This window comes from Felis catus, chromosome D4 (genome assembly GCF_018350175.1).
Source record: "Felis catus isolate Fca126 chromosome D4, F.catus_Fca126_mat1.0, whole genome shotgun sequence".
In the NCBI taxonomy this organism is placed as follows: domain Eukaryota; kingdom Metazoa; phylum Chordata; class Mammalia; order Carnivora; family Felidae; genus Felis; species Felis catus.
The window spans coordinates 26,512,836-26,536,726 of record NC_058380.1 but is presented as its reverse complement, the minus strand read 5'-3'; the positions used below and the strand labels follow the sequence as shown (position 1 = coordinate 26,536,726).

Sequence of the window (23,891 nt, the reverse complement as noted above, 5' to 3'; positions counted from 1 at the left end):
AACATATGCTTATGTTTAAATGAGGCCTAATTAGTCTCTTATAATCAAATAGTATTTGGATGTCTTTTTCTTTTTTTTCTTTTCCTTTCCTTTATTTCTGTCTTTCTTGAGATGGAGTCACACAGCATAAAATCAACCATTTTAAAGTGAAAATTAATGAAGTGAATAATAATATGTTCACAATATCGTACAACTATCAGTTCTAGTTCTGGGAACTCTGTCTAGTTCCAAAATGCGTATATCACCCCCAAAGGAGACCTTCATACCCTTAAGCAGTCATTTCCAGCCCCTGACAATCACTCATGTGCTTTCTGTCTCTGTGGATTCACCTGTTCTGGATATTTCAAATAAATGGAACCATGCATTGTGTGACCTTTTATGTCTGACTACTTCAGTTAGCTTGTTTTCAATCTCTATCTGTGGTGTAGCATGTATCAGTACTTAATTTGTATTTGTGTGTACAGCATGGACATTAGAAAATGGGGTGAGAAATTGTTCGTAATGCAAGTAATAAAAATAAATAGGACTTAAGCTGGAGAAAACCTTTAAAATACGCTTAGCATTTGTTCTACTTTATGTTAATGCTTTTTTAAAAATCTAATTTGATGTGTTTTGATAAAGATAGAGTACCTGACTTCTAATAAAGTATAGGGAATGAGTACAGGTCTGTAAATGAGTTAACAGTATAACGTTTCGTGGTTAAAGGCTCTACCCCTGCCCCTAGCAATATCAGAGGGACTGGCGGGAAATTATTGGTCAGGTGTAGTACAAAGATACTCATTGCTGCAGACTATTAACACATGAATGAAATACTAACCTATGTATTTTCTGTGCTTTCTTCGTGTGAAGCTAGTGTTTATTTGTAAATATGTAGGACCTTTTTCTTCTGAGAAAATTAATATTGTTAAAGAGAAAATTATTTGTGACACTTCACAGAACAGGAAAGCAGACTACTCAGGAGGATTGCTAACAAGGGGACTTTGTACTTTGGGAGGGAGATTGGGCTCAGTCGTGAATACAGTGAGGAACACTGGTGACTTATAGCCAGGGAGTAGAGTAGGGGATTGGCAGTTGGAAAGTGACTAAGAGAAACCATCCCAGGTAAGGGAGATTCTGGCTGAACCTACTTGACGGAGTTTTTGCTGAAAGCAGGCCAGGCTGATGAGATACAGAGAGTGGGGATTTCGATAAACTGACTCAGCAAGGTTTTTGCTATAGCTAGGCTAAGCAGACAGAGCCCCTGACTGAGGACAGATCCCAAGGTCAGGACCTAGTCTGAAAGAGGACTGAGAGCAGCTGGACTCAAGCTTGGTCACAGAGAGAATCTGTCAGTACAGATCATTTGTGGCCACATGTTAATGGCAGTATCTAATACCTAGTAATGTAGTAAAGCTTACTCATATTGATGTGCTTTAAAAATTTTTTTTTAATTTTAGAGAGAGAGAGTAGGAGCGGGGGAGAGGGGCACAGAGAGAGAGAAGGAATGAATCTGAAGCAGGCTCCAGGCTCAGCGTGGAGCCTGACACGGGGCTCAATCCCACAACCCTGGGATCATGACCTGAGCTGAAATCAAGAGTTGGATGTTCAACTGACTGAGCCACCCAGTCGCCCCTAATGTGTGTTTGCTCTGTTTTTTATGTACAGTTTATTATTTAATCAAGCTAATCCTTAAAAAAAATTCCTTTTCAATGGCTGTGATGCACATGCTTGAGGCTGTTGTGAATTTCTGACAGACATTTATTGCAACCATGTAGAAAATTCCTACAGCTATAATTGCATTAAAATATTTTCTAGGCAGGGGTGCCTGGGTGGCTCAGTCGATTAAGTGTCCGACTCTTGATTTTGGCTCAGGTCATGATCTCATGATCCATGGGTTCGAGCCCCGCATCGGGCTCTGTGCTGACAACTCAGAGCCTGGAGCCTGCTTCTGATTCTGTGTCTCCCCCTCTCTCTGCCCCTCCCTGGCTTGTGCTCTGTCTCTCTCACTCTCAAAAATAAATAAACATAAAAAAATTTTTTTAAAGAATATTTTCTAGGCAGATAAATCATGCCATATAATTGAAGGGTCATATCACAACTCCTAGTCCACTTGAAATCATAGTTGCTTATAACTAAAAGTGAACCATTTGTGTTTCTGTGAAATGCTCTTGTACCCACAAGTACAGAGGAGCCTAAAATCATCTAGAAAAACAAAATGGAGCCTTACATGAACACTTCAGGACCCCAGGGCAGATTTGATTATAATGAAAGCTTTCAGGTTTATTGTAGGAGAAGGAAATGATCCTTATCATAGAGATCCAGATAAGTATCAAGTTAGTTATTGTTCGTCTCTAAGACAGCTGTACAAGGAATTTGATGATTGTAGATATTTATTCATATTTATGTGCTATATTCTCAGTAACCTCTTGGAAGAATGGTTATTCCTCTCAATAAGTGCCTATTTGAGACTTCAAAGTAAGAATATGGCATATCAGAACAAGGAAGAATACATATTCCTTCAAAGAGGCTTCATTCTATCCTCTGGCAGGTGTAGAGTAGTCTGGCCAGGGACTGAGCAGACTTGAGGTAGGTTTGCAGAAATTGGGAAGCTTGTTCTCCCTGGGTTCACCTGTCCCCTCCCTGCCCTCCGAAGGTCACGATTGGTGGCCTAGGGCTTCTCTTTGCCTCAAGGAGGCACCTCAAGACAGCCCTCAATTCTATTGTTTGTGTTCTGTTTGTTTTGCTGCTTTCTGCTTTGCTTTTCAGCCTCTTGCACTATGTATTTAAAGAATTTGTCACATGCCTCCAGGGGAAAACTGTTGGGGTCATATCTCTGCAACTCCCTTCTTTCAGGAAACTTGGCAGCTCTGAACTCCAATTTTTGCCACCAATCCTTTGAAATTGCTGAAAGCTCTGATGACTTCTCTGCCTCTTAGCAGCTGCCCTTGCCTGGCCTTGGTTCCCTCTGGACTTTGCCCCACGCACCTTTTCTCTTGGTTGATTTTGCTTTGTATCCTTTCACTGTAATAAGTCATAGCTGTTAATACAACTGCGTGTTGAATCCTGTAAATCTTGCTAGCATGTCACCAAACCTGGGGTGGCCTTGGGACCCTCAATGCACATGCCCATTTTGAGTTTCTGTTAAGTTCAATTATTATCTCTGAGATTTTCATGTTCTATTGAGAATGAACAGAGACAGATGATAATGTAACCCTTTTTCATATGTGTGTAAACCCAGACTCAGAGATGAACTGACCCAAGATCATCCATGTAATTCTTCACAAAACCAGGAATCGTGCCCACGTCTAACCCAGAATTCCCCTGTACTTTCGTTGTATCTTGTATCTTCCAAGGAACTAAGCAGAATTGCTAAAAAGGAATGGTTTCAGCCTTTGAAGCTGTCCGAATTATTGGGAAGCTTAACTGTTTACCACTTTCATTACGTATAAGAAATGTTTCTAGATCAATAGTAAAATAAAGTAAGTTGGAGGTTAGTGACTTCAATACTATTTTTTTGAAGGCAGCTTAGTTATATATTATTTTCCAATGAAGTATCAGTAAATTAACAACTTTCTTTACTTTTTTTTCCCCCCCAAATAGATATCCTCTTATTAGAAATTCTAACTCTGTGTGTGGGTATGCACGTGTGCAGGAATGTGCAAATACTTATGTATACACTGTGGTCAGTTAAGACCGACAAAAATTGTTACTTGTATTTTCTATGGATAATTTTGTTTGCTTTGTGATATTTAGTAGATGCCGAATCTCTTATGAGCTAAGAATCAAATTATATAAATGGAACATTCTCTAATATTTAGGCAGATAGAGATTTTTCTTTCACCTGAGACCTGATATTTGAATACAAGAAAGTCATAATCGGCAAGTCACAAATTGGTAATTTGGACAATGGAATATTTTTCTGTTTGTGTATCAATTTCAGACTTTCTCCCCTAGGATATGTTCATTGTGCTGTCTAAAAACAGTAGGTTAGTCTCAAAACTGTTGAAGAGGACATGGTTAAGGTAGGATTCTGAGTCACAAAAGTAAGGCAGTGGTTTTAGTCAGTGGCTTGACGGCAGCCCATCGCCTGGGCTCTGTAGGAATTAACAAAGATTGATTAACTTTTTTTAACAGATTTTATTAATTTCATAATAACATTTTGTATTTGTATAACCTGAGAATTTATAAATGCTTTCCCACTTTACTACAACAATTTGCGAGGTAGTAGGTCTGATATTGTGATCTCTGCTTGTACAGTAGAGAAAAACCGGTGTTGGAAACCAAGGACATGACTTGCTCAAGGTCATGCAGCTGGTTAGTAGAAGAGGAGAGGCACAGACCCAGAATTTCTGACTCCATAAACAGTGTTTTGCTTCTTTCATGCTTGTATAGGGAACAGAGCTGAAGATCTGCCTTCTGGAGTCTCAGATGTCAAGTCAGCTCTCATGCAAGTAGTTGGGCACACACTGAGGGGGATGGTGAATTTCTTAGGTTTAATTTTGTGTATGCTTAATAGTTTAACACAAGGATAGCCAGAACACTTTCTAAATCTGAATAAAGCAGAATTTTTTTGTTATCTTTAGAAATCAGTTGGAATTTTAAACCTTTTCTGCATCTCAATGACACCCTATAGCAGAGAATTTCAACAGATTCATCCTGTGAGAAAGTCATATGGGTGAAGATTTTGGTATTTTTCCTGAAGCGGCATGAGGAAGATTTGGTTTGGGACTAAAAATGCTATTCTCTTTTAGAATCAAATGTTTCTTATTGATTAAAATCCAGAGTGGAAGGATGTTAGGGTAGGTGAACAGAGGCCAGTTATTAGAGAATGAAGCAGAAACAGGCAACGGGAGTCAACTTAAATGAAGCAAATTAGGGGAACAAGAAAGTCGTGGTGGGAAAAAAGTAATAGTGACAGGAAATAATTAAGTGCTGATTAGAGTTTCTTTTTGTGATTGAATTATTACGTGAATTCCTTTCTGTTGATGTCAAGGGATTATTTATTTTATAACTCTAGGGCAAATTACCTTCAAGTCTTTCTCTTCTTATCTGAAGGCTATTGTGAGATAATGTATAGGAAAGCCCTTCCTAAATCATGAATTGTTCAAAACATATGTTGGAATTATTAATAAAAGCAAAGCTGAATTGCTGTGATTGGTCTTGAGCCTTAAGTTTTTTTACTAAAGTATAATCAGTGAGATGGGGTAATATAAAAATCGATGGTCTCATTGGCTCCGTGGCTTCTTATAAAGAGTTCAGCAAACATTTGTTTAGGGCCTACAATGTATCAAGCACTTTCGGGAGCTGACAGGAGGCACTAAGATGAGTAAGTCACAGTTCCTGACCTTAAAGTGCTTAGGAGACAGACCCACAAGTCAGTGGTTTCACCTGCATACCAGAAGTGATCGGACAGAATGTGCAGGGTACAAAGGGAATACAGAGAAAGGGCACTTATCCCAAGGTGGGCTTTCATAAAGGAAGAACATCTAAAGATGAGCCTGAGCTGCAGTTTGAAAGAAATGTGAGTCGTTGGGAGAAAGAAGGTGGGAAGTGTGTCCTAAACAGAGGAAGGAATGTCCGTGAAGGTTTGTCATGTAAAACGTGAGACAAGAAGTGGTTCAGAGATTGACTGGCAGGACTTGCTTGCTGAGAAGTGTGGTTTTACGACTCACCGAGTGGATGATTTGGGGACTAGGACAAGTGGCACAGGCTTGGTAGGGAGACTGGTGAGTTCCATTGTGAACATACACTTGAGGTACATGTGAGATAGCCATGCCTGGTATGCACAGTGCAGGTTCAGGGGCGAAGTCAAGGCTAGAAATTTGGATGTGGAAATGATTGGAATGCAAATTAAAATGTGTGAGTTTACTCAAAGAGGGCATGCTTATGAGAACAGTTGGCCAAGAGAGCATTTTTATACGGAGGATGAAGAGCACTTGATCAGCAGGGAGGAGGGACAGAGGGGAATGAAGCACGACAGAGGAGAGGAGTGTTGGCATTCCTACCATTTAAGTGCAACAGAGAGATCTAGAACAATGGGCTGGAGAGTGACAACTGGAATACCAGTCGGAAGGCTACTTTCGGGAGTGACAGAGGTTGTCATCTCCTCCTGTTCCCTTCGTCTCGAGATTCCCCCAGTTCTTTAACCCCTAAGCCTACTCCTTGCTCATCAAGAGCACTGATAGCCCTTCACCACTGCTGGATGGACTCTATATTTCAGCCAGAGTGTAGACCTTAACGAAGCAGAGGCCAGGAACGTGACTTTGTTAGGACCTGCAGAAACAGGCGTCAAAGTTTGAGTTACAGGAATGGAATTAGAGTGTGAAACCCACCCGCTCTGGGGTATCGGGATGGGGGATGCCAGAACACGGATGAAATTTATGTCACAGTCAGCATATGAAGGAGCCAAGACCGGCAATTAACAGGCTCACATTATTTTCTGAACATTCCTTATTACGGGATTTATTTGAAATTTCCAGGAGCTTTGTTTTCCAGGTTATGCTTTTCAGCCTTAAAAAAGTGCTAATCAGCATCTGATTGCTCCAAGTCTCCTTGATGTCTAGGAGCTTTTTTTTGGCTTGATCTTAGGCATTTTTGTTACTTCAAGATCATACTTCCTCTGTTTCCTCAGCTTGTAAGAGTAGACTTTTCCTTTAAACCCTTTCTCTTAGTTCAGATTGATTAATATTCTAGTGTTCAGCTACCCATGTAGAATTAGGTCCTTGCTCTGACCTTAGTGTAGTGGCTGGGCTTCCTGTAACCAGCTTCCTTTATGCCAGTCTGTTTTCCTTGGTGATGGTATGGGGGTTCAGGGGTGCATCGGAATTCTGTGTTCCATAGACTTCCTGAACGATGCTTGCCCACCCACCCACTGCATGGATTTTGTGCTCTTCCTAGACATTGGGAGGCCCCGCAATGCTGCAGGTAACTACACTGCCCTGGTCACAGTGCCTCATCACCATGGAGCCAGCCTCTACAGTCCTGGTTGGTGTTCTCAGCCCCTGTACCAGCAGAGTACATGGCTTTTGAGCAAACCTGCCTCCTCCCTTGCATTTCCATGGTCGTTTCTTCTTGTTAGGACAGTCTCCAGGAGGAAAGTAAGCAGGTTTCTCTCCTCACTTCTTTCCTGCATCCTTTGCTTTAGCTGAAGCCTCCATCTTTTCTAAGTGTCTTCCATGGATGCTGTGATTCACCTGGGACACCCTGAGAATGTGAATCACCAAACTCAGGGAGGAATGAATTATTGTTTTTCAAAAGAAAGAAAGAGAATAATGGTCGTTTGAAGGGGCAAATATTTTTTTGCCTTTTAATCTAACACTTTTTCTAAAGACCTAACAGTTTCATGATAAATATTTTAGTTGCATAATTGAATGCGGTGAAATAGTTCTTGTGTGTGATAGGTTGTAAAGTCTCACATTGTCCTTCGGGCCACTGAGCTGGCTTATCAGGACTGCTGCATCATAGTGCAAGCTCTGAACTTTTTAAGAAGTTTGCTGTATAAGATCAAGGTGGTTTCGCAATCTATTTTTAATGAGCGGGAGAAAAACAACTTTAGGAAAAAAGATAATCTTACCAGATGAGTTTTGCTTTCTCATTTCAGAAAATGAGAACCACATAATCCATTAACTTGTCTTTCCTGCCTGAACTTCTAGATATCTGAACCGAATTTAATATTCAGTGCAGGACTTCTTTCATGCGAGCTGCCTAATGACATTTGCTTCTCTGTTCATTTTAACAGATTATTGTTCCCTTTTTATTGTCTGATTTTATGGCTTTTAATTGCACCCATGGTGGGAAATCCTGTTTGGAAGCAGGTGGGATATAAACAGACATCTGTGTGAAATTAAGATAGTTTGGGTCACAAAATGGGGACATTGAAATGCTTCTATAGTGTTTCTTTGATAACACTGTGTGTGTGGGCATGTGCACACATGTGTGTAGAAAATCTCCCAGATGGGGAGAAATCCGAATACTGTGAATTTTTGAAGAGGAAAGAATATTTTACCCTGGTGGAAAGGTTGTCTTTATCCCAAACAACCTACCTAATGAAATATTCAGAATCACTTAGTGCTTTTAAGCAAATGTCTTATTCTGTGTCTCAAGGGAAAGTAATTAATCTGGGTGTGAGCATTCACTTGTTTTTCATTTTTATTCTTGACCAATGGAAACCGGATGGGTGAGTGCATGGGCCGTTTTTATGGCAAATAATCATTGTATAGACTTAGAATAAGTGGTTTCAGTGTTTAAATACCACAGTTTCTTATAATGGATGAATTATACGATAAATAAAATAAAGTTTATTGAAATGGTCTGTTTCTTTTCAGTGATTAAAGTAGAACTTTTAACCCTGCAAATTGATGAAGTCTTTTAAAAAGGCAACCTCATGGGAGAGTTTCTTGTTTTTTGTAGCTATCTAACTATAGGGTGGAGAGTGACAGTCTTTTAATATAATTAATACTTAGCATTTCACCCTTTATGGTTTCAGCTATTACGAATCTTTTAACTTGTTCATTTGGATAACATCTTTAAAACTAATGCAAACTCTCACATTATATTGAAATCAAAATTAACCCAATAAGGTCAAATAGCCTTATGTTAGAACCTTAGGATCTAATGAAGTCTCATGTGCTCTATGTGCTCTGGCCACAGCCCTACCACTTACGTCTTGGATGAAGATGAGCCTCGATTCCTTGAAGAAGTGGATTACAGTGCAGAAAGTAATGACGACTTAGATACTGAATTGGCAGAAAACGCAGGAGATTATGAACCTTCTGCTCAAGAAGAAGCACTTTCTGACTCCGAATTATCAAGAACATACCTACCTTAAGCCTTCTACCATCTCTTGTTAACTGAAAAAAGAAATGAAATATCTTGGGTTTTCTTACACAGGAAGTTTGAGAGAAAAGAGTTAAATAGCTAACTCGAGAAAGACAAAAAGTAACTTGGGCCTGTTTGGTTTCAAGACAATAAATATGTTATTAATTCATGATAACATTGGCACTTGTTTTATTTCAGATATTCGGTGCACTTGATACCGCACTGAATGATCAAATACTGGATTTACCTGTTTTTAAAAACCTGAGTATCACTGCATGAATTTTTATCTTTAATGGTTATATCCTGCATCAAAGGGGTAAATTTTAAAGTGTGTGAGAATATAAAATCTGAATTCTAGAGTGGTTGAAAATCCCGAGTTGTTGAAAACTAATATATACGTACATGGATTTCTCTAGCTGTGACTGTGTAGTGTGGTTAGACATCGAAGATAAGACTGTTCTTCAGAATCATGTTAACTGTGGAGTTGCGACTGAAATCACCCAGAGTTTGCCTTGAAACCATTACAGTCTCCATTTACCAAATTAAACAAATAAAAGCTGTATTAAATATTGGATTCATTTCGTCATCCTTTTTAACCAGCCCAGATTATTTGGTTTGTGGAATCTTTGTGAGGCTATTATAAAAATCCAACATCTGAACACACTGATAAAAACTTGTGAAAAGAAAAAAGGGCCGAATTTACCGGTGTTAAGTTTTTACGGTATACGTGAAACTGTACCTATTGTAGAAGATACATTTGAACAGCTCTCTTCTCTAAAACTGTGTCTCGTGGGTGTACCTGAAATTTATCACTATAGTCAGTTAAACTTTAAAAATGCAGTGAGAGTGTGATCCAGTGTTAAGTGTGTGTCTCTGTATTAAGCATATTTAGCATTCCCTGAGTTGTGTGATGCTGTTAGATTTACTGAAGGGAGTTCACCTAGGGCGTGCCGACCCTGGTGTCCGAGTCTAGGTGACCGCGATGATGGTAGACCATTTCTTGTAGTGACATCTTTGCGGGTTTAAGCTGCTCTGCTGCAGGAATGATTTTGTCTTCAAATAAAATAAAACTAGTTCAGCAACTCTGGATAAGTGTCCTAAGAACTAAGTTTCTGTTATAATAACACAAACCCAAAGGAGATACCTCATTCATGGATTCTTGCCAGGACTCACATGCTTCGCTTTTGGTACATTGTCTTTGCTTATTCCTGGTTACAATTCTTTTAGGTCTTTTTTAAAAACCTGTAATAATGGAAAAGAAAAGATAAAAGTGTATTTCATGTTTTTGCCTTTTCCAAATCAGTGATTTTCACTGTCTTTATTTGAGGCATTTTATCCATGGTATAGCTTATTTCTGGTGTCCTAGGAGCCATGTTTAAAAACCTAGCACAGGGCAATTGAGCTCTTTTTCTCTTAGGAACCTAATTCTTATGAATCTCAGAAAATACAGACTGGATTGTGAGGATTGCCAATCCTCTTACTGTGTGGTGAGCTAATGTGGGAAAGATGAGGATACTTTGTAAGGTCAAACCTTATTTATTTAATAATCCAATAATTAGTAATTTATTTTTTATTTATATACTTCATATATAAAATAATTAGATATTTAATTATAATTTTTTTCAGAGAGTGGATTGGAGCCACTGTGTCTGTATGTAAATTTTTCTTGCTTCTTATAAAACTAAAAATTGAAACCCAAGGTATCCATGTATGAGAAGCAATTACAGTTACTGTAATGTGAAGAATAACTCAAAGCTTGAATTTATTATGTTGGCAGTTTAAAAATCCCTTACTGTAATATTTCATATCGATGAAGTACATCTTTTAGTATATGTTATAAAACCGAATATGCCTTTTATTAAATAATTATTCACAAGGTGGAAGAGAAGCCTTTATAGTTAGGAAATGATATTTTCCTTAATAAACAGCTTTGGAAAAATAAGAATTTAAAATCCTAACTTTCCTAAATAGGGGTAAAGCTAAATGTAATTGGCTCTTAGTAGCTAAAACTGCCCTAAATGTTATCCCTGTTGTCTGTTTCTTTTCAGGATTTTCAAAGAATAAGTGAGATGCCTTCAGTGCCATACTTCTGAAAAGTAATGTGTGGCTGACAACCTGAGTCTAATGACAGAGTTTAGATTTATTTAATTTGCCTTGTTTTTGGAACTATGAATATTCTTAAATGTAGATGGTCTAAACCAGCGGTTCTCGTCCTGTGTTGTGTGCATCAGAATCACCTGGGGAACTTGCTTCTTAAAACAGAGATTCTGTAGACCTGTGTGGGCCCCAAATGTACATTTCTTCAAAATTCTCAGGTGGTAATGCTGTAGGCATCGCTCCGGCAGAACCACCGTCTCCCCTGATGCGCTCTTCCAGCCTCCAGTTTCCTAAGAGGAAGTTAGCACCAGGCAGGGATGGTTCCGATCAAACTAATTTGTAGAATCAAGAAAATAGACACACAGAGATCAAGCGAGGTCCCAGGGGCACGCAATCCAGATCAAACTAATTTGTAGAATCAAGAAAATAGACACACAGAGATCAAGCGAGGTCACAGGGGCTCCAGCCCAGGCCTGCAGACAACTAGTCTTGTGTTGTCTCCTTGCCGCAAAAGGAGATGCTGTTGTTGGCCTTTTCCCAGAAAGGGAGAACCGTGAAAGGCTTGAGGGTCTGTCTTGAGTTTGTGAAATGTATTCAGGCGGGGCAGCATGCAAAAACCTATGGTTCAGATCAGCTTCTCCTTTGCTGCAGTCATCGTGTTGTTTGAAGACAGGATTTTGTCCTGCCTTAGTATCTTTCTTACTCAGTTCCTGCCAGGTCTCCCAGTTTTGTGTGGTATTTAGAAACATGGACATTTGTCTGAATCCTAATTACAAATAAGTAACCTGGAGTCTCACTTCAGATAGCGCACTAACAGCAATGAATACTATCTTTCTACATTTCCAATGTCCAAGTTAACATGACCATATTATTATAAGCACTGAAATGGATAATATAATAAATGTACTAATGGAATTGTCTTTGTGCATGATCCAGAAATAAATGACAGTAACAAAACCATGAATGTATCTTTATAAATCCTTTTGTTTTCTTGTATGTACTTTAATGGTTATAAAAGAATGGAAAAATCAAGTGAATTCAATGAACCAGCTGCATGTAAACGCTAGGTCCCTCCATTAGGAAAAACCTGTTGAAGCAGTATTTCAACTGAAAGATCATTCTACTGTATCCATTAGAATGTTCTTATTAATATTAAGTGAATATTTCTCTGGTTAAAGCATATTTAAAATCCTGTATAGAAAAAAGGAAACTCAGAAGGTAGTCTCATTTTCTTTATGAGAAGTCACATTTTGAAGGTTTGTTTCCCAGAATGCCAATTTCAGTTGTTTTTCACTGTTAATGATATTTTAAAAGCCTTAATATTGACCTACACGGTGCTGACCATTAAGGGCCTTCTCTTTCTATACCCCGAGCAGTAACTTAGGCCTGTTTCTGCTCCCTCTACCTCCTAAGCCTTCTTTATACTTCAAGCTCTTTTGGCCTCTGGGCACCTTCTCTCAAATCTTAGGCTTCTGAGCTTGGTTGGTTATTGGGGTCATTGAGTAATTAAACTTTTCAGTTTGAGGTCACTAAACAGGCAGGACCTAAATCAAATGAGTGGGCCTCCTAGGGTGGCATTTGAGGCATTGGACCACCAGCCAGAGTGAAGTTTTGGAGCCTGGGATGTGGCTGACGCTGTTGAGGGTGGAAGCGATCTCTGCGTCTGTGCAGTTGCACGCATGCACGCTCACAAGCCAGGGCAGAGTGCAAGGGGGCCTGTGATGCCCTTCTGTCTGCAAACCCGGGCAGCTCCCGCTATTACCTCCCGATATTCAGAAAGGCTTCCCTTCACAGCAACTAATGTGGGACTGTCCCTTTTAAAGATGCCCTGCGGGAGTGCCAAGCGAGTATGAAGTGAAGCAATAGCAAAACTCTGCTCACGGGAGTCACGATGCTGATTTTCCAGACGTTGTTAATGTGCCCGTAAACCACATAAAGAGCAGCGATGAATGGCAAAGGGGAAGAAATAAGGAAAGACAAGGATGCTTGGTACGGAAAATTGAAATAGAAAAGGTGAGACTTCAGTAACTACAAGTCAAGTCTGCACCTTTGAGAGTAAGTGGGCTTCTCCGCAGCTTGTTCTCTGCCTGACAGTTAATTAAATAGGGAACTTTTTTTTTTAATTTTTTTTTCAACGTTTATTTATTTTTGGGACAGAGAGAGACAGAGCATGAACGGGGGAGGGGCAGAGAGAGAGGGAGACACAGAATCGGAAACGGGCTCCAGGCTCCGAGCCATCAGCCCAGAGCCCGACGCGGGGCTCGAACTCACGGACCGCGAGATCGTGACCTGGCTGAAGTCGGACGCTTAACCGACTGCGCCACCCAGGCGCCCCAATTAAATAGGGAATTTTAAGACTGGAAACTCCCCTTCATGTTCAGTGCTAAGTAGTTACTAAAGTCAAGTTACAAACTCTGTTGGCAATGTCACGACTTTTTTTTATTATTTATGCTTTTTCCTGTATCATCTCTGTGATGGCTTTTTCTCCTGTTTCCCTCATCTTAATCTTAGAAATGTTTGACATTTCATCTGCTTTTCTTTTCGCGTGTGGGTACTCGACGCCATGAATGATTATATCATTTCATATAAAAAGATAACTTTCAAAATCCGAAGATATCCCTTCAAAAGGATTATAAGCTGTACTTCATGTCAAGAGGAGTGTCCAGTGCACACACGCCTTTGTCAGCTTTTATTTCCCCCTTTTGAAGGGCTACACCAGATGAAAAAATACCAAAAACGATACCCCTGTTCTCACACATGTGAAGATCCAGATCGCTTACAGGATGGGGTGGACAGTGCAAGTGTGCTTCCTGGCGAGCCATTCTCTCCTTTGCCCTAACCAGTGTTCAAGATCTGTGTGTTCTGAGGTCACCGTGTTGCCCTGAAACCCCGGGAGTGGGGGGATACGTGACCTGAGCGGAGCTCGTCTGGCACATGCCACCTGCTGATCACGAGGATGGTCAGGCAGCCTGGCGATCCAAGCCGACCCTAGCCTAGCGAATGTCTGGACTGGATGGCAATGCCAGAACAAAGGCCCTTCCTTCAGAAGGGAGGGTATAGCCGCTGCTGGCCTCCATGCAACCCCGAGAGGAGAACACTCCCAAGACAGCCTGTGTTGAACGAGCAGAGCCAAGACATGGGGAGAAACTGGGTCCTTTTGTCATTTGAGCCTGTGTCGAGCTTTATGTGAAACCTTGAATTGGACAGTTATGTGGTTCAAGCTATTTAAGTTGAGTTGTCTTACACAAATACGCCCCAAACCTACCTGAAAAACCAACCTTTCGTGTCCATCCTCGAAGGGATGGCTGGACCCAAAGCACACATCCTGAGAGAGAGGTAAATTCTTATTACTCAAAGGGACACTCTGGACAGGCAAAATCAGCAGGTGTCCTCTCAAGCATGTCAAAGTGATTTTGTGTCTAGCAGAAAGGCTTATTGGGCCAGAAATGAGCCATGTTTTTGTCATCCTGCTCTAAAACCCAGGGATAATTTCCTCCAATTATGAGACTTGTCATTGGTTTGTTCAGACGTAATGGTATCCCAAGAGCTGACTTTTCAGCATCTTGAAAGTTCTCTGTTGTAGTAATGGAGAACATGAATGCTGTGAAATATTAACACTGAAAGGGAGTACCTCTGTAATGGTGCATCGTCATGACAAGATGCACCCAGAGAGCAGGCTGAGAGGGATCAGAGATCCCTTTGCTGGGTGACATCAGACGAATGAGCAAATACAATGGGATGAACTTTTCGTATTACGCAGTTACCAGTCTCAAAGCTGTTGCTACCCACCCCGGCCTTCTATCCACACAGGCTTCCCAGGTAAAGAGCACGTGAATAGCCCTTTAAAGTTCAGGAAGTGCTTCCGTACAAGTTACCTCATTTGAGCATCACAAAAACACTATTAATAAGCAGATATCCTTGGTATTTTCACTTAACATGTGAGGCTCAGGCCATAGGACTCACCCAGACTTGCTGGTGGGCAGCAAAGTGGGGACTCAGGGCCGAGCACTGGCCCCTCTGCTGGTGGCCCTGTGCTTCCCCCACAGGCGGCCAACCCATGGCCTGTGCCAACTCTGCGGGCGAGTTTGATACGCAGTTTGACAATTTTGAAAGCGTACGAGACTGTTCCATCACCACACACCCTGGTCTCCCTCCGGAGGGTGGCGAGAGCCATCCTGGCTGCTTTACGAAAATGATGTCGATGGAAACATTTTCTCTTATATTTTACAAATCACTGTCTTTATGGACAGTTAGGTAGAAGGTGGCACATCTGGTGTTTGTGTCTCACCATTTTACGTTTTTGTTTTTTTTTGAAGAAAAGAGACCCTTGAGTCTTTTTTATTTCACGTTTAACAAAATAGGTAGTGCGTTAGTACAGTCTTTTTCTGTCCTTTCTGGTTTCTCTTAAGGCTTGGAAAGGCTGCTTTTTATAGCCAGGATGGTAAGGGAAATGTAATGCACATTTTGTCTAATAGACTTAAAATAAGTTTTGCTTCACTTTTCGTCAACCGAATTTACATTTTTATTGGGAAGAGAGGTTATTCTGTAGCTTCATTATCACTTTAATCGGCTGGGCCAAGAAATAAGTTTCAGAAACAAACCCACAATGATCTGTTTTCTAGATTCCGTTTTATTTAGAGGAATATAATCTTCTTATAGCACAAAACAAGAATAAGATGACCTAATAAGCGCCCTGACTTTGGATTTGTACTAGTTTACGATCAGCTTGTTGGCCAAAACTTTTATAGACTTTTTTTAAAGTGTATTTTTAGAGAGAGAGAGAGCAGGGGAGGGACAGAGAGCGCAAGACAGAATCCCAAGCAGGCTCCATGCTGTCAGCACAGGGCCCCACATGGGTCTGAACCCACGACCCGTGAGATCATGACCTGAGCCAAAACCAAGAGTCAGCCGCTTAACCGACTGAGCCACCCAGTTCCCCCTATGGAGGCTTTTTTATTTGTTGTTGACTAACTAAGCTTGCTTAATTAAATAGCCGCCATCCCATGCCAGAGCTACCTGTCTCAGGATTGATAAGGACAGAATTAACACCCAGAGGTCTGAATCCACCTTAGAGTCTTTAGAATGATTGTTTTCATCTTTCACCTCTTGCATACCAGCACCCCCCACAGGTTCTCCGGCGGTCCCCAGTGTTTTGTGGTGCTAGCTGGAGGGCCCTGGGATCTCATTAGCACGGATTCTTTCACATCGTCGGACTCTGTTCAAAGGGACACAGGATGTCCTGTCATAGCTCAACTTTTCTAATTTAGAATTAGTTTACAGTGGGTGGAGCATTTAATGTCCATTCAACTAATCCACCAAATATTACTATCACAGCTTGTGAAGTTACAGAGACCCACACTTGTAGGGTGTTAGGCACAAAGCCCGGCACTAAATAACAGCTCAATAAATAGCATATAATTATCTCCATGGGTGGTGGCCCACTTGACTCCATTTCATTTATTCTACTTAGTATTTCAGACCTTTTCCATCTTGGCCCTCATTAGGACATGCAGTACCACACTTCTTTAGATGAAGAAATTCATCCGAGAAAGGTTAAGTGACTTGCCTGAGGCCACCCAGCTCTCTGCTTCTGAACCCCCAAATCCTCTCTGATGTGTGCGCTCTGCTGGCTCATGCTTTTAGGCTGAGCAGAAACCGACTCTAATTTCAGACTTGTTTCATATTCTGTTGACAATTACATCGCCCATCTTGCCATTTATAGCTTTGACTTTATAGCTTTGGGAAGCACCTTAAAATATAATTGCAAATGCTCTCCCCATCCAAATGTGTATGCTCCATGCCTAATAATGAGGCTCTTAAGTGGTGGCATAGGAGAGCAGCAAGATGATAGCTCATGGGAAATGAGAAATCTGGGCAAATGGGATCTGGTAATGGACTTGTCAGTGACACCATTTTTCTGATCACTGGTCCGCGGTTACGTTGGCACACTTTGTATTTCGAAAGGCACAAAATGTCAGGCTGTTGCCCAAATCCTGGTTAAGATTTTGATTATTTTGCAGAATTGTAGCAAAGTAACTCAGGAGTGACTTTTTAAAAACTTTATGTTTGATGTTTCTGTCCTTTGTTTGCAAGTGGTACTTGCTATTGGTTGTAGATCTGGCAAAAAAAAAAAAAAACACACAAAAAAACCCCAAGTTTTTCTCTCCTATTGCCTCAGTGGTTTCATTGCTCTATTCTTGCAGTAGAAGTCCCAACCGCCACTAGATTTGAGACACATGTGACATTGGCCTATGTGCTTGGCTGCTCTTAACTGAGAGCATTCATTCGCTCATTCATTCGTCAGACTTTTCGCAAGTACTGACGTGCATGGCAGCAGAGGGGGCGAAAGGAACACAAAAGTGAGGAAGATATGGCCCTTACCCTCAGGAAACTCGAGTCTCGTAGAGGGGAAAGACCTAGTTTCAATAAACAGCAATGATGCGAGGCAGAACGGGATGTCAGGGCAAGGAACAAAATGCCGAGGGGACACCAGGGACTGACTCATCTCCACGTGGGCCTCTGGGTAAGGTGTCACAATGTGAATCCCGGCTAGATCTCCAGGAATACCGGGGAATTGGAGAAGTGGAGATGGGAATTGGCAGCCAGGGCAAGAGAGAAGGTGAGCAGGGTAGACATTCCAAGACAGAGGGCACGAGATGAGAGAGGGTGGAGGTTGGTTGACCATGAGGAAAGGTGCAGGGGGGGCGTGGTGGGTCTGGTCACAGAGGGCCTAGGAAGTTCTGCTGTGGAATCCGTACCTGTAGGTCAGTGAGGGGCTGTAGCTGGGTCTAACAACCAATCCAGTTGGGTTTCTTAGCTTTCCCTCTCAACTCCCGTCTTTGGGGATGAATTTGTCTCTGACCCCCAGTTCTCTCTGGCCACTAGCTGCTCCTTGGGAACAGGCCCTTCAAGAACCCTCCGAGATGAGCCCCAGCCTTCCCCTGAGCCGGGCCTGCTCTGCCTGCTCCAGGAGCCCAGAGGGAATGTGGACAGTGCTAATCACACCAGAGTTACTCCTCCTTCTCGAATTTTATCAGTTCGTGCAAACTAGGGCTCTTCAGGCTTCATAAGGGTTCCAGGCTAGATCAGTGTTGGCACAGAATGAAGTTCCCTAACTAGGCATGCTTACAGGAAGTGACCAATAGCTCTCCTTCTCCCCAGAACTGCAAACATTCCTGATGAATGAACCTGCTGAGTGAATCCCCGAAGAGAGTCAGCTCGGGGCAGTGGACAGAACTGAATCGGGAAGAGCCAGCTTGTCTATGCATCGGACCTCGTCAACCCTTCGGTCAATAGTGCATTTGCTAGAAATTCATCTGCTTTGTCTATAACGTCAAAGTATTGAGTAGAGAGATCCTCAGGTCCCTCGGCTCTGTGATCCCTCAATGATTTGGCCCAACTATATCTGTTAAAACATGCATTAGATAGGTTTCTCTGGGTTTTGTCACATGTAGAATGGAAAGTACTCGAAGCAATCGCGTTAACTTTGACAACTTCGATCAATTCATGGTACATATAGACGCTCCCTACCAGTGGTTCTAACAGGGTGGAGGAGGAACCGCCCCACCCCCTGCCCCTGCCCCCTGCTCCCCAGAATGGCTGGGATCATTTGGCAGACATTCCCACCCTCCACCTCCCACGGCTTCCCTGCCTCACTGAAGTTGGCCTTGCCAAGGGATTTGCTTTGGACTCTGACATAGGACTGGAGGTGAGCCAAGGACTTAAATGTGCTTGTGCAATTTGGCTTGTCTTTTACCTTTTGGTGATCCACCAAGAGAAGAGAAGACAGCACCAGGGTAACTGCTGTCCCTGCGGCCTAGTCCCCAAACAGACGCGCCTGGAGTCCAGCACAGCTCACGGGTGGCCTGAAGCAGAGACACGCGGCTGAGCCCGGGCTGCATCGGCTGGGCCAGAGTAGACCTGCGGGCCCGTGAACCTGAGAGTTAGTGCTTGATGTTACGGGCCCCCGAGTTTCGGGGTGATGTGTCACACCGCATCCTGGAGGGAACGGCCGCCTAGTACCCACCCAGCAGAGGACTGCAGGGTCCTTGTTATGTCGGGCTGAGGGCTAACAGGAGAAACGAATCAAGTAGGGCTAACCGCAGAAACGAATCAAGTGTCGTAAGCAGTACTTGGACTTGTTATCGTTACTGTTCATCTCACGTTGAACTTGACTCTCTATCTCTCAGATGCAGAATGTAGAAGCCCCCTTAGCGGGACTGGGAAGGGAAATGTTGGATTAACATTTATGGGTTGATTAGGCAGGACGGATGAAGCCACACACTCTGTGTCGATGGAGAGAAGACAGAAAACGGGGGGTGGGGGAGGGAGGGGGGACAGAGAGGCAGGGAGGACACGAAGGTAAGGTGCAGGGGGCGTGTGTCCATCCCTTACATCTGTCTTCTCGTTTGGGGCTGGGCTCCGTTGCTTGCTCACCTTTGGGAAATCTCAGAGGCCGGCCGCCTCCTCTCTGTGCCACCAGGGGGACAGGTGGGGGACTCGGTCCCTGTCCCCACCCGTTGGTTAGCACCTGCTGCGCCCGCTACTGGCTCACTGGGCACCAGGGAGAGCTTGTGTATTGCTGAGGTTTCACGGCTTCTTTACCGAAGCTTCCGGAAAGCGTGCCAATGCCCTGCAGATGCAGAGAAGGAAGGTGAGGAAAAGAGCGCAGAGCCACTGGTCCACCTCCCCCACTTCCGGGGGCGGCGCAAGGAGCGGTTCTCCGGGGTGGGCCTTCTGAGGGTGACCCGCAGCGAGGGGTGCCTGCCCTTCCCGGACCCTCACGGGCCTCGCGCGCGTTCCTACCTGCCCAGTGTCTGGCTCCCCTGTCCTGGAGCGATGCCGCCCCACACCCAGAGTGAGGCAGCCGGGCTCCCCGAGATTCGCTGGAACCTTCAGAATTCCCTGCTTCGGCTTGCAGATGTTGCCCGAGTCTGGAGTGGAGCGGGAGACGCTCTGGGTCTGGGCTGGGGGTGGGCCTCCGCTCTGGGAGGGGCTCTCACCCCCGAGAGGCCCAAAGACAGACACAGGCCGCCTCTCACCAGAGACCACCAGCCAGACCCCCGTGAGGCAGGTGCTTTCCCCCGGTTAGAGCGACTTGGGCCGGGGTTCCTGAGAAAAACCGGTCTTTAGCAAGAATTTCCTTACTGACCAAGTAATTTAAAAAGTGGTGTCATTTTTACATATTCTTCCCCATATGAAGGTTCCTAGCTTGTCACCTGTTAGGAGGTGTGTGTACGTGGTGTGCAGTGTACGGGGGGATAGACATGTGCATGTGTGATGTGTGTGTGGTGTGTGTGGTGTGTATGTGTGTGGTGTATGTGTGTGCGGTGTATTGTGTGTGAGTGTGGTGTATGTGTGTGCGGTATGTGTGCTGTGTGTGGCGGGGTGTGGGGGTGTGTATGCTGTATGTGGTGTGTGTGTGTGGTGTGTGGTGTGTGTGCCATGTGTGTGTATGTGTGTGTGGTGTGTGTGTGTGTATGTGGTGTGTGTGTGTATGTGGTGTGTGTGTGGTGTGTATGTGTGTGTGTGGTGTGTGGTGTGTGTGTGTGCCGTGTGTGTGTGTGTGTGTGTGGTGCGGTGTGTGTGCCGTGTGTGTGTGTGTGTGGTATGTGGTGTGTGTGTGTATGTGGTGGTGTGTGTGGTGTGTGTGTGTGTGTGTGTGTGTGCGCGCGGTGTGTGTGTGTAGTGTGTGCCGTGTGTGTGCCATGTGTGTGTATGTGTGTGTGCTGTGTGTGGTGTGTGTATGTGTGTGTGCTGTGTGTGGTGTGTGTGCCGTGGTGTGTGTGCTGTGGTGTGTGTGTGTGTGGTGTGTGTGCCGTGTGGTGTGTGTGTGTGTGGTGTGTGCCGCGTGTGTATGTGTGTGTGGTGTGTGGTGTGTGTGCTGTGTGGTGTGTGTGTGTGTGTGCGGTGTGGTGTGTGCCGTGTGTGTGTGTATGTATGTGTGTGTGTGTGTGTGGTGTGTGTGGTGTGTGTGTGTGTGGTGTGGTGTGTGTGTGTGGTGTGGTGTGTGTGTGTGTGTGGTGTGTGTGCCGTGTGTATGTGTGTGTGCGGTGTGGTGTGTGCCGTGTGTGTGTATGTATGTGTGTGTGTATGTGTGTTGTGTGTGTTGTGTGTGTGTGTGTGTGGTGTGGTGTGTGTGTGCTGTGTGGTGTGTGTGTGTGTGTGGTGTGTGCCGCGTGTGTGTGTGTGTGTGCGGTGTGGTGTGTGCCGTGTGTGTGTGTATGTATGTGTGTGTGTATGTGTGTTGTGTGTGGTGTGTGTGTGTGTGTGGTGTGGTGTGTGTGTGTGGTGTGGTGTGTGTGTGTGGTGTGTGTGCCGTGTGTATGTGTGTGTGTGGTGTGTGTGTGTGGTGTGGTGTGTGTGTGTGGGGGGGTGTTTGGTGTGTGTGTGTATGTGTGTATGTGTATTGTGTGTGGTGTGTGGTGTGTGTGTGTGTGTGTGTGGTGTGTACCGTGTGTGTGTGTGTGTGTGGTGCGGTGTGTGTGTGTATGTGTGTATGTGTATTGTGTGTGGTGTGTGGTATGTGTGTGTGTGTGGTGTGTGTACCGTGTGTGTGTGTGTGTGGTGCGGTGTGTGTGTTGTGTGTGCCGTGTGTGTATGTGTGTGGTATGTGGTGTGTGTGTGTATGTGTGTGGTGTGTTGTGTGTGTGTGGTGTGTGTGTGTGTGGTGTGTGCCGTGTGTGTGTGCCGTGTGTGTGTATGTGTGTGTGTGTGGTGTGGTGTGTGTGTGTGTATGTGTGTGTGCTGTGTGTGGTGTGTGTGTGTGTGTGTGGTGTGTGTGTGCCGTGTGTATGTGTGTGTGTGGTGTGTGTGGTGTGTGTGTGTATGTGTGGTGTGTGTGTGTGTGTGTGCCGTGTGGTGTGTGTGTGGTGTGTGTGCCATGTGGTGTGTGTGTGTGGTGTGTGCCGCGTGTGTGTGTGTGGTGTGTGCCGTGTGTGTGTGTATGTGGTGTGTGTGTGTGTGTATGTGTGTATGTGTGTGTGGGGTGTGTGTGTGCCGTGTGTGGTGTGTGTGCTGTGTGTATGTGTGTGTGTGGTGTGTGTGGTGTGTGTGTGTATGTGTGTTGTGTGTGTGGTGTGTGTGCCGTGTGTGTGTTGTGTGTGCCGTGTGTATGTGTGTGTGTGGTGTGTGGTGTGTGTGTGTGTGTGGTGTGGTGTGTGTGTGTGTTGTGTGTGGTGTGTGTGCTGTGTGTATGTGTGTGTGTGGTGTGTGTGGTGTGTGTGTGTATGTGTGTTGTGTGTGGTGTGTGTGTGTGGGGGTGTGTTGTGTGTGTGTGTGTGTGTGTTGTGTGTGGTGTGTGCTGGAGAATGGTGAGGAGGCAGCTAAGCGGGTGGGGTCCAAAGGGCTCACCCGTCTCTCGGGCGCAGGCGGAGAAGCTCCACCTGTTTACACGTCGAGACTCTGCAGGATTTAGCTTGTTTTCTCCGCACCAAGTGTGCGTCCCGCTGACGCTGACGATGTGGGGGAGGTGCAGCCGGGGGAGCACGGCGCTGGGCTGACGGGCAGCAGCGGTCCCTGCCCTTCCTGCACAACAGGACCCGACTTTCTTCAGGACACGGTGGGCCCGGGGGGGGGGGCTCACGTCGAGGATTTAGGGAAGGCTTCACGGCAGAGGTCGTGTTGAACGGAGTCGACTTTTCGTGTGTAGGGGCGTGTGCGCGCGCCCGTGTGCACCGCACTTCAGAGTTGCAAAGCATTTCCATATGTATTTCCTTATCAAATTGGTGTAGCGACCGTGAACGTGGTGTGTCATCATCCCCACTTACCACCGAGGAAACCGACCCTCAGGCAGATGGAGGTGACATGTGCAGGTCATCCGTTGTGTCCCCGGGGGGGCCGGCGCCCCAGCCCTCAGGTCTGGCCGCAATCCCTTTTCCTGCCATGAGGGAGAAGCAGCCACCCAAATGCACGTAAATTGGAAGAGTAGAGGGGACAATGTGTATTACAATTGCTTGCATCTCTGTGCAAAGAAGAAAATTAAACTAAAAAGGTTAGTAAACGGGAGGAGAAGGAGAGTGTGGTGGGCAGAATTCTAGAGACGTTCCGTAGGGACACCTCTTCCCTTCCTTCTCGTTTCTTCGGCTGCTCTAATAATTGCATTGACATAAGACGGGTTAACAGGAGAAAATGGAAGCCCACAGAGCTGTGAGTCTCAAGAGAAGTGACCGGAACAGTCTGCTTTTATACCTTTTAGACAAAGAAACAATTATTTGTGAAGATTTGACAAAATACGGGAGTTTGGGCTCAGAGTAGCAAATTAATAAAGAAGCAACAAAGTTGGTTTATACAGTCTTCTCAGCCTTGAATTCCCTAACTCTGGTGATAAGGATGCTTTCTACCTCCCAGTACAGGGTGGGTGACCTCACGTGGGAAATTTATTTCCTGCTTTCAGGGGGGACAAAGGACGGTCAGAGTGTCCTTCTTGCCCTGATGTTTTTTAAGTAACTTTATTATTATTATTATTATTATTATTATTATTATTATCATTATTAAAGTAGGCTCCATGCCCAACATGGGGCTTGAACTCATGACCCTGGGACCAAGAATCAGATGCTCTACTGACTGAGCCAGTCAGGTGCCCCCTCTTAACTAACTTTAATTCAAAATAATCAATGTTATCTAAGTGGCATATTTTGGGTGACCTATTCAGGTGCCCAAGAGTCCCATTCCCTGGTTACTCAATCAAACACAGATCTAAGGGGGCACCTGGGTGGCTCAGTCAGTTAAGCGTCTCACTTTGGTTCCGGTCATGATCTCACGGTTCGTGAGTTCAAACCCTGCATGGGGATCTCTGCTGTCAGCACAGAGCCCACTTCAGATCCTCTGTCACCCTCTCTCTCTGTCCCTCTCCTGTGCATTCTCTCTCTTTGTCAAAAATAAATAAACATTAACAAAAAAAAAATACCCGCAGATCTAGTTATTGCTGAGGGGACTTTGCAGATATAACTAAGGTGATCCAGCCAGCTGACCTTAAAATAGGGACACTACCCTGATTG

The 23,891-nt window shown here is 44.2% G+C and overlaps 1 protein-coding gene across 8 annotated transcripts in view; it reads left to right on the top strand.

Annotated features, from left to right (window-relative positions):
* AGTPBP1 (ATP/GTP binding carboxypeptidase 1) overlaps positions 1-11,853 on the top strand; it is a 168,469-nt gene extending 156,616 nt beyond the window's left edge. For 4 of the 8 annotated variants that reach the window (XM_023242224.2, XM_023242223.2, XM_045043678.1 and 1 more), the window contains one exon: positions 8,629-9,370. In XM_023242224.2, the coding sequence (XP_023097992.1) occupies positions 8,629-8,806 (178 nt within the window). In that variant the 3' untranslated portion in view covers positions 8,807-9,370. Of the gene's footprint in view, positions 1-2,398; positions 2,566-2,832; positions 5,134-8,628; positions 9,371-10,844 lie in introns of those variants that run through there. The other 4 variants (XM_045043677.1, XM_045043676.1, XM_045043681.1 and 1 more) reach the window with 4 other exon arrangements.
* The last annotated feature ends 12,038 nt before the right edge of the window (positions 11,854-23,891 follow it).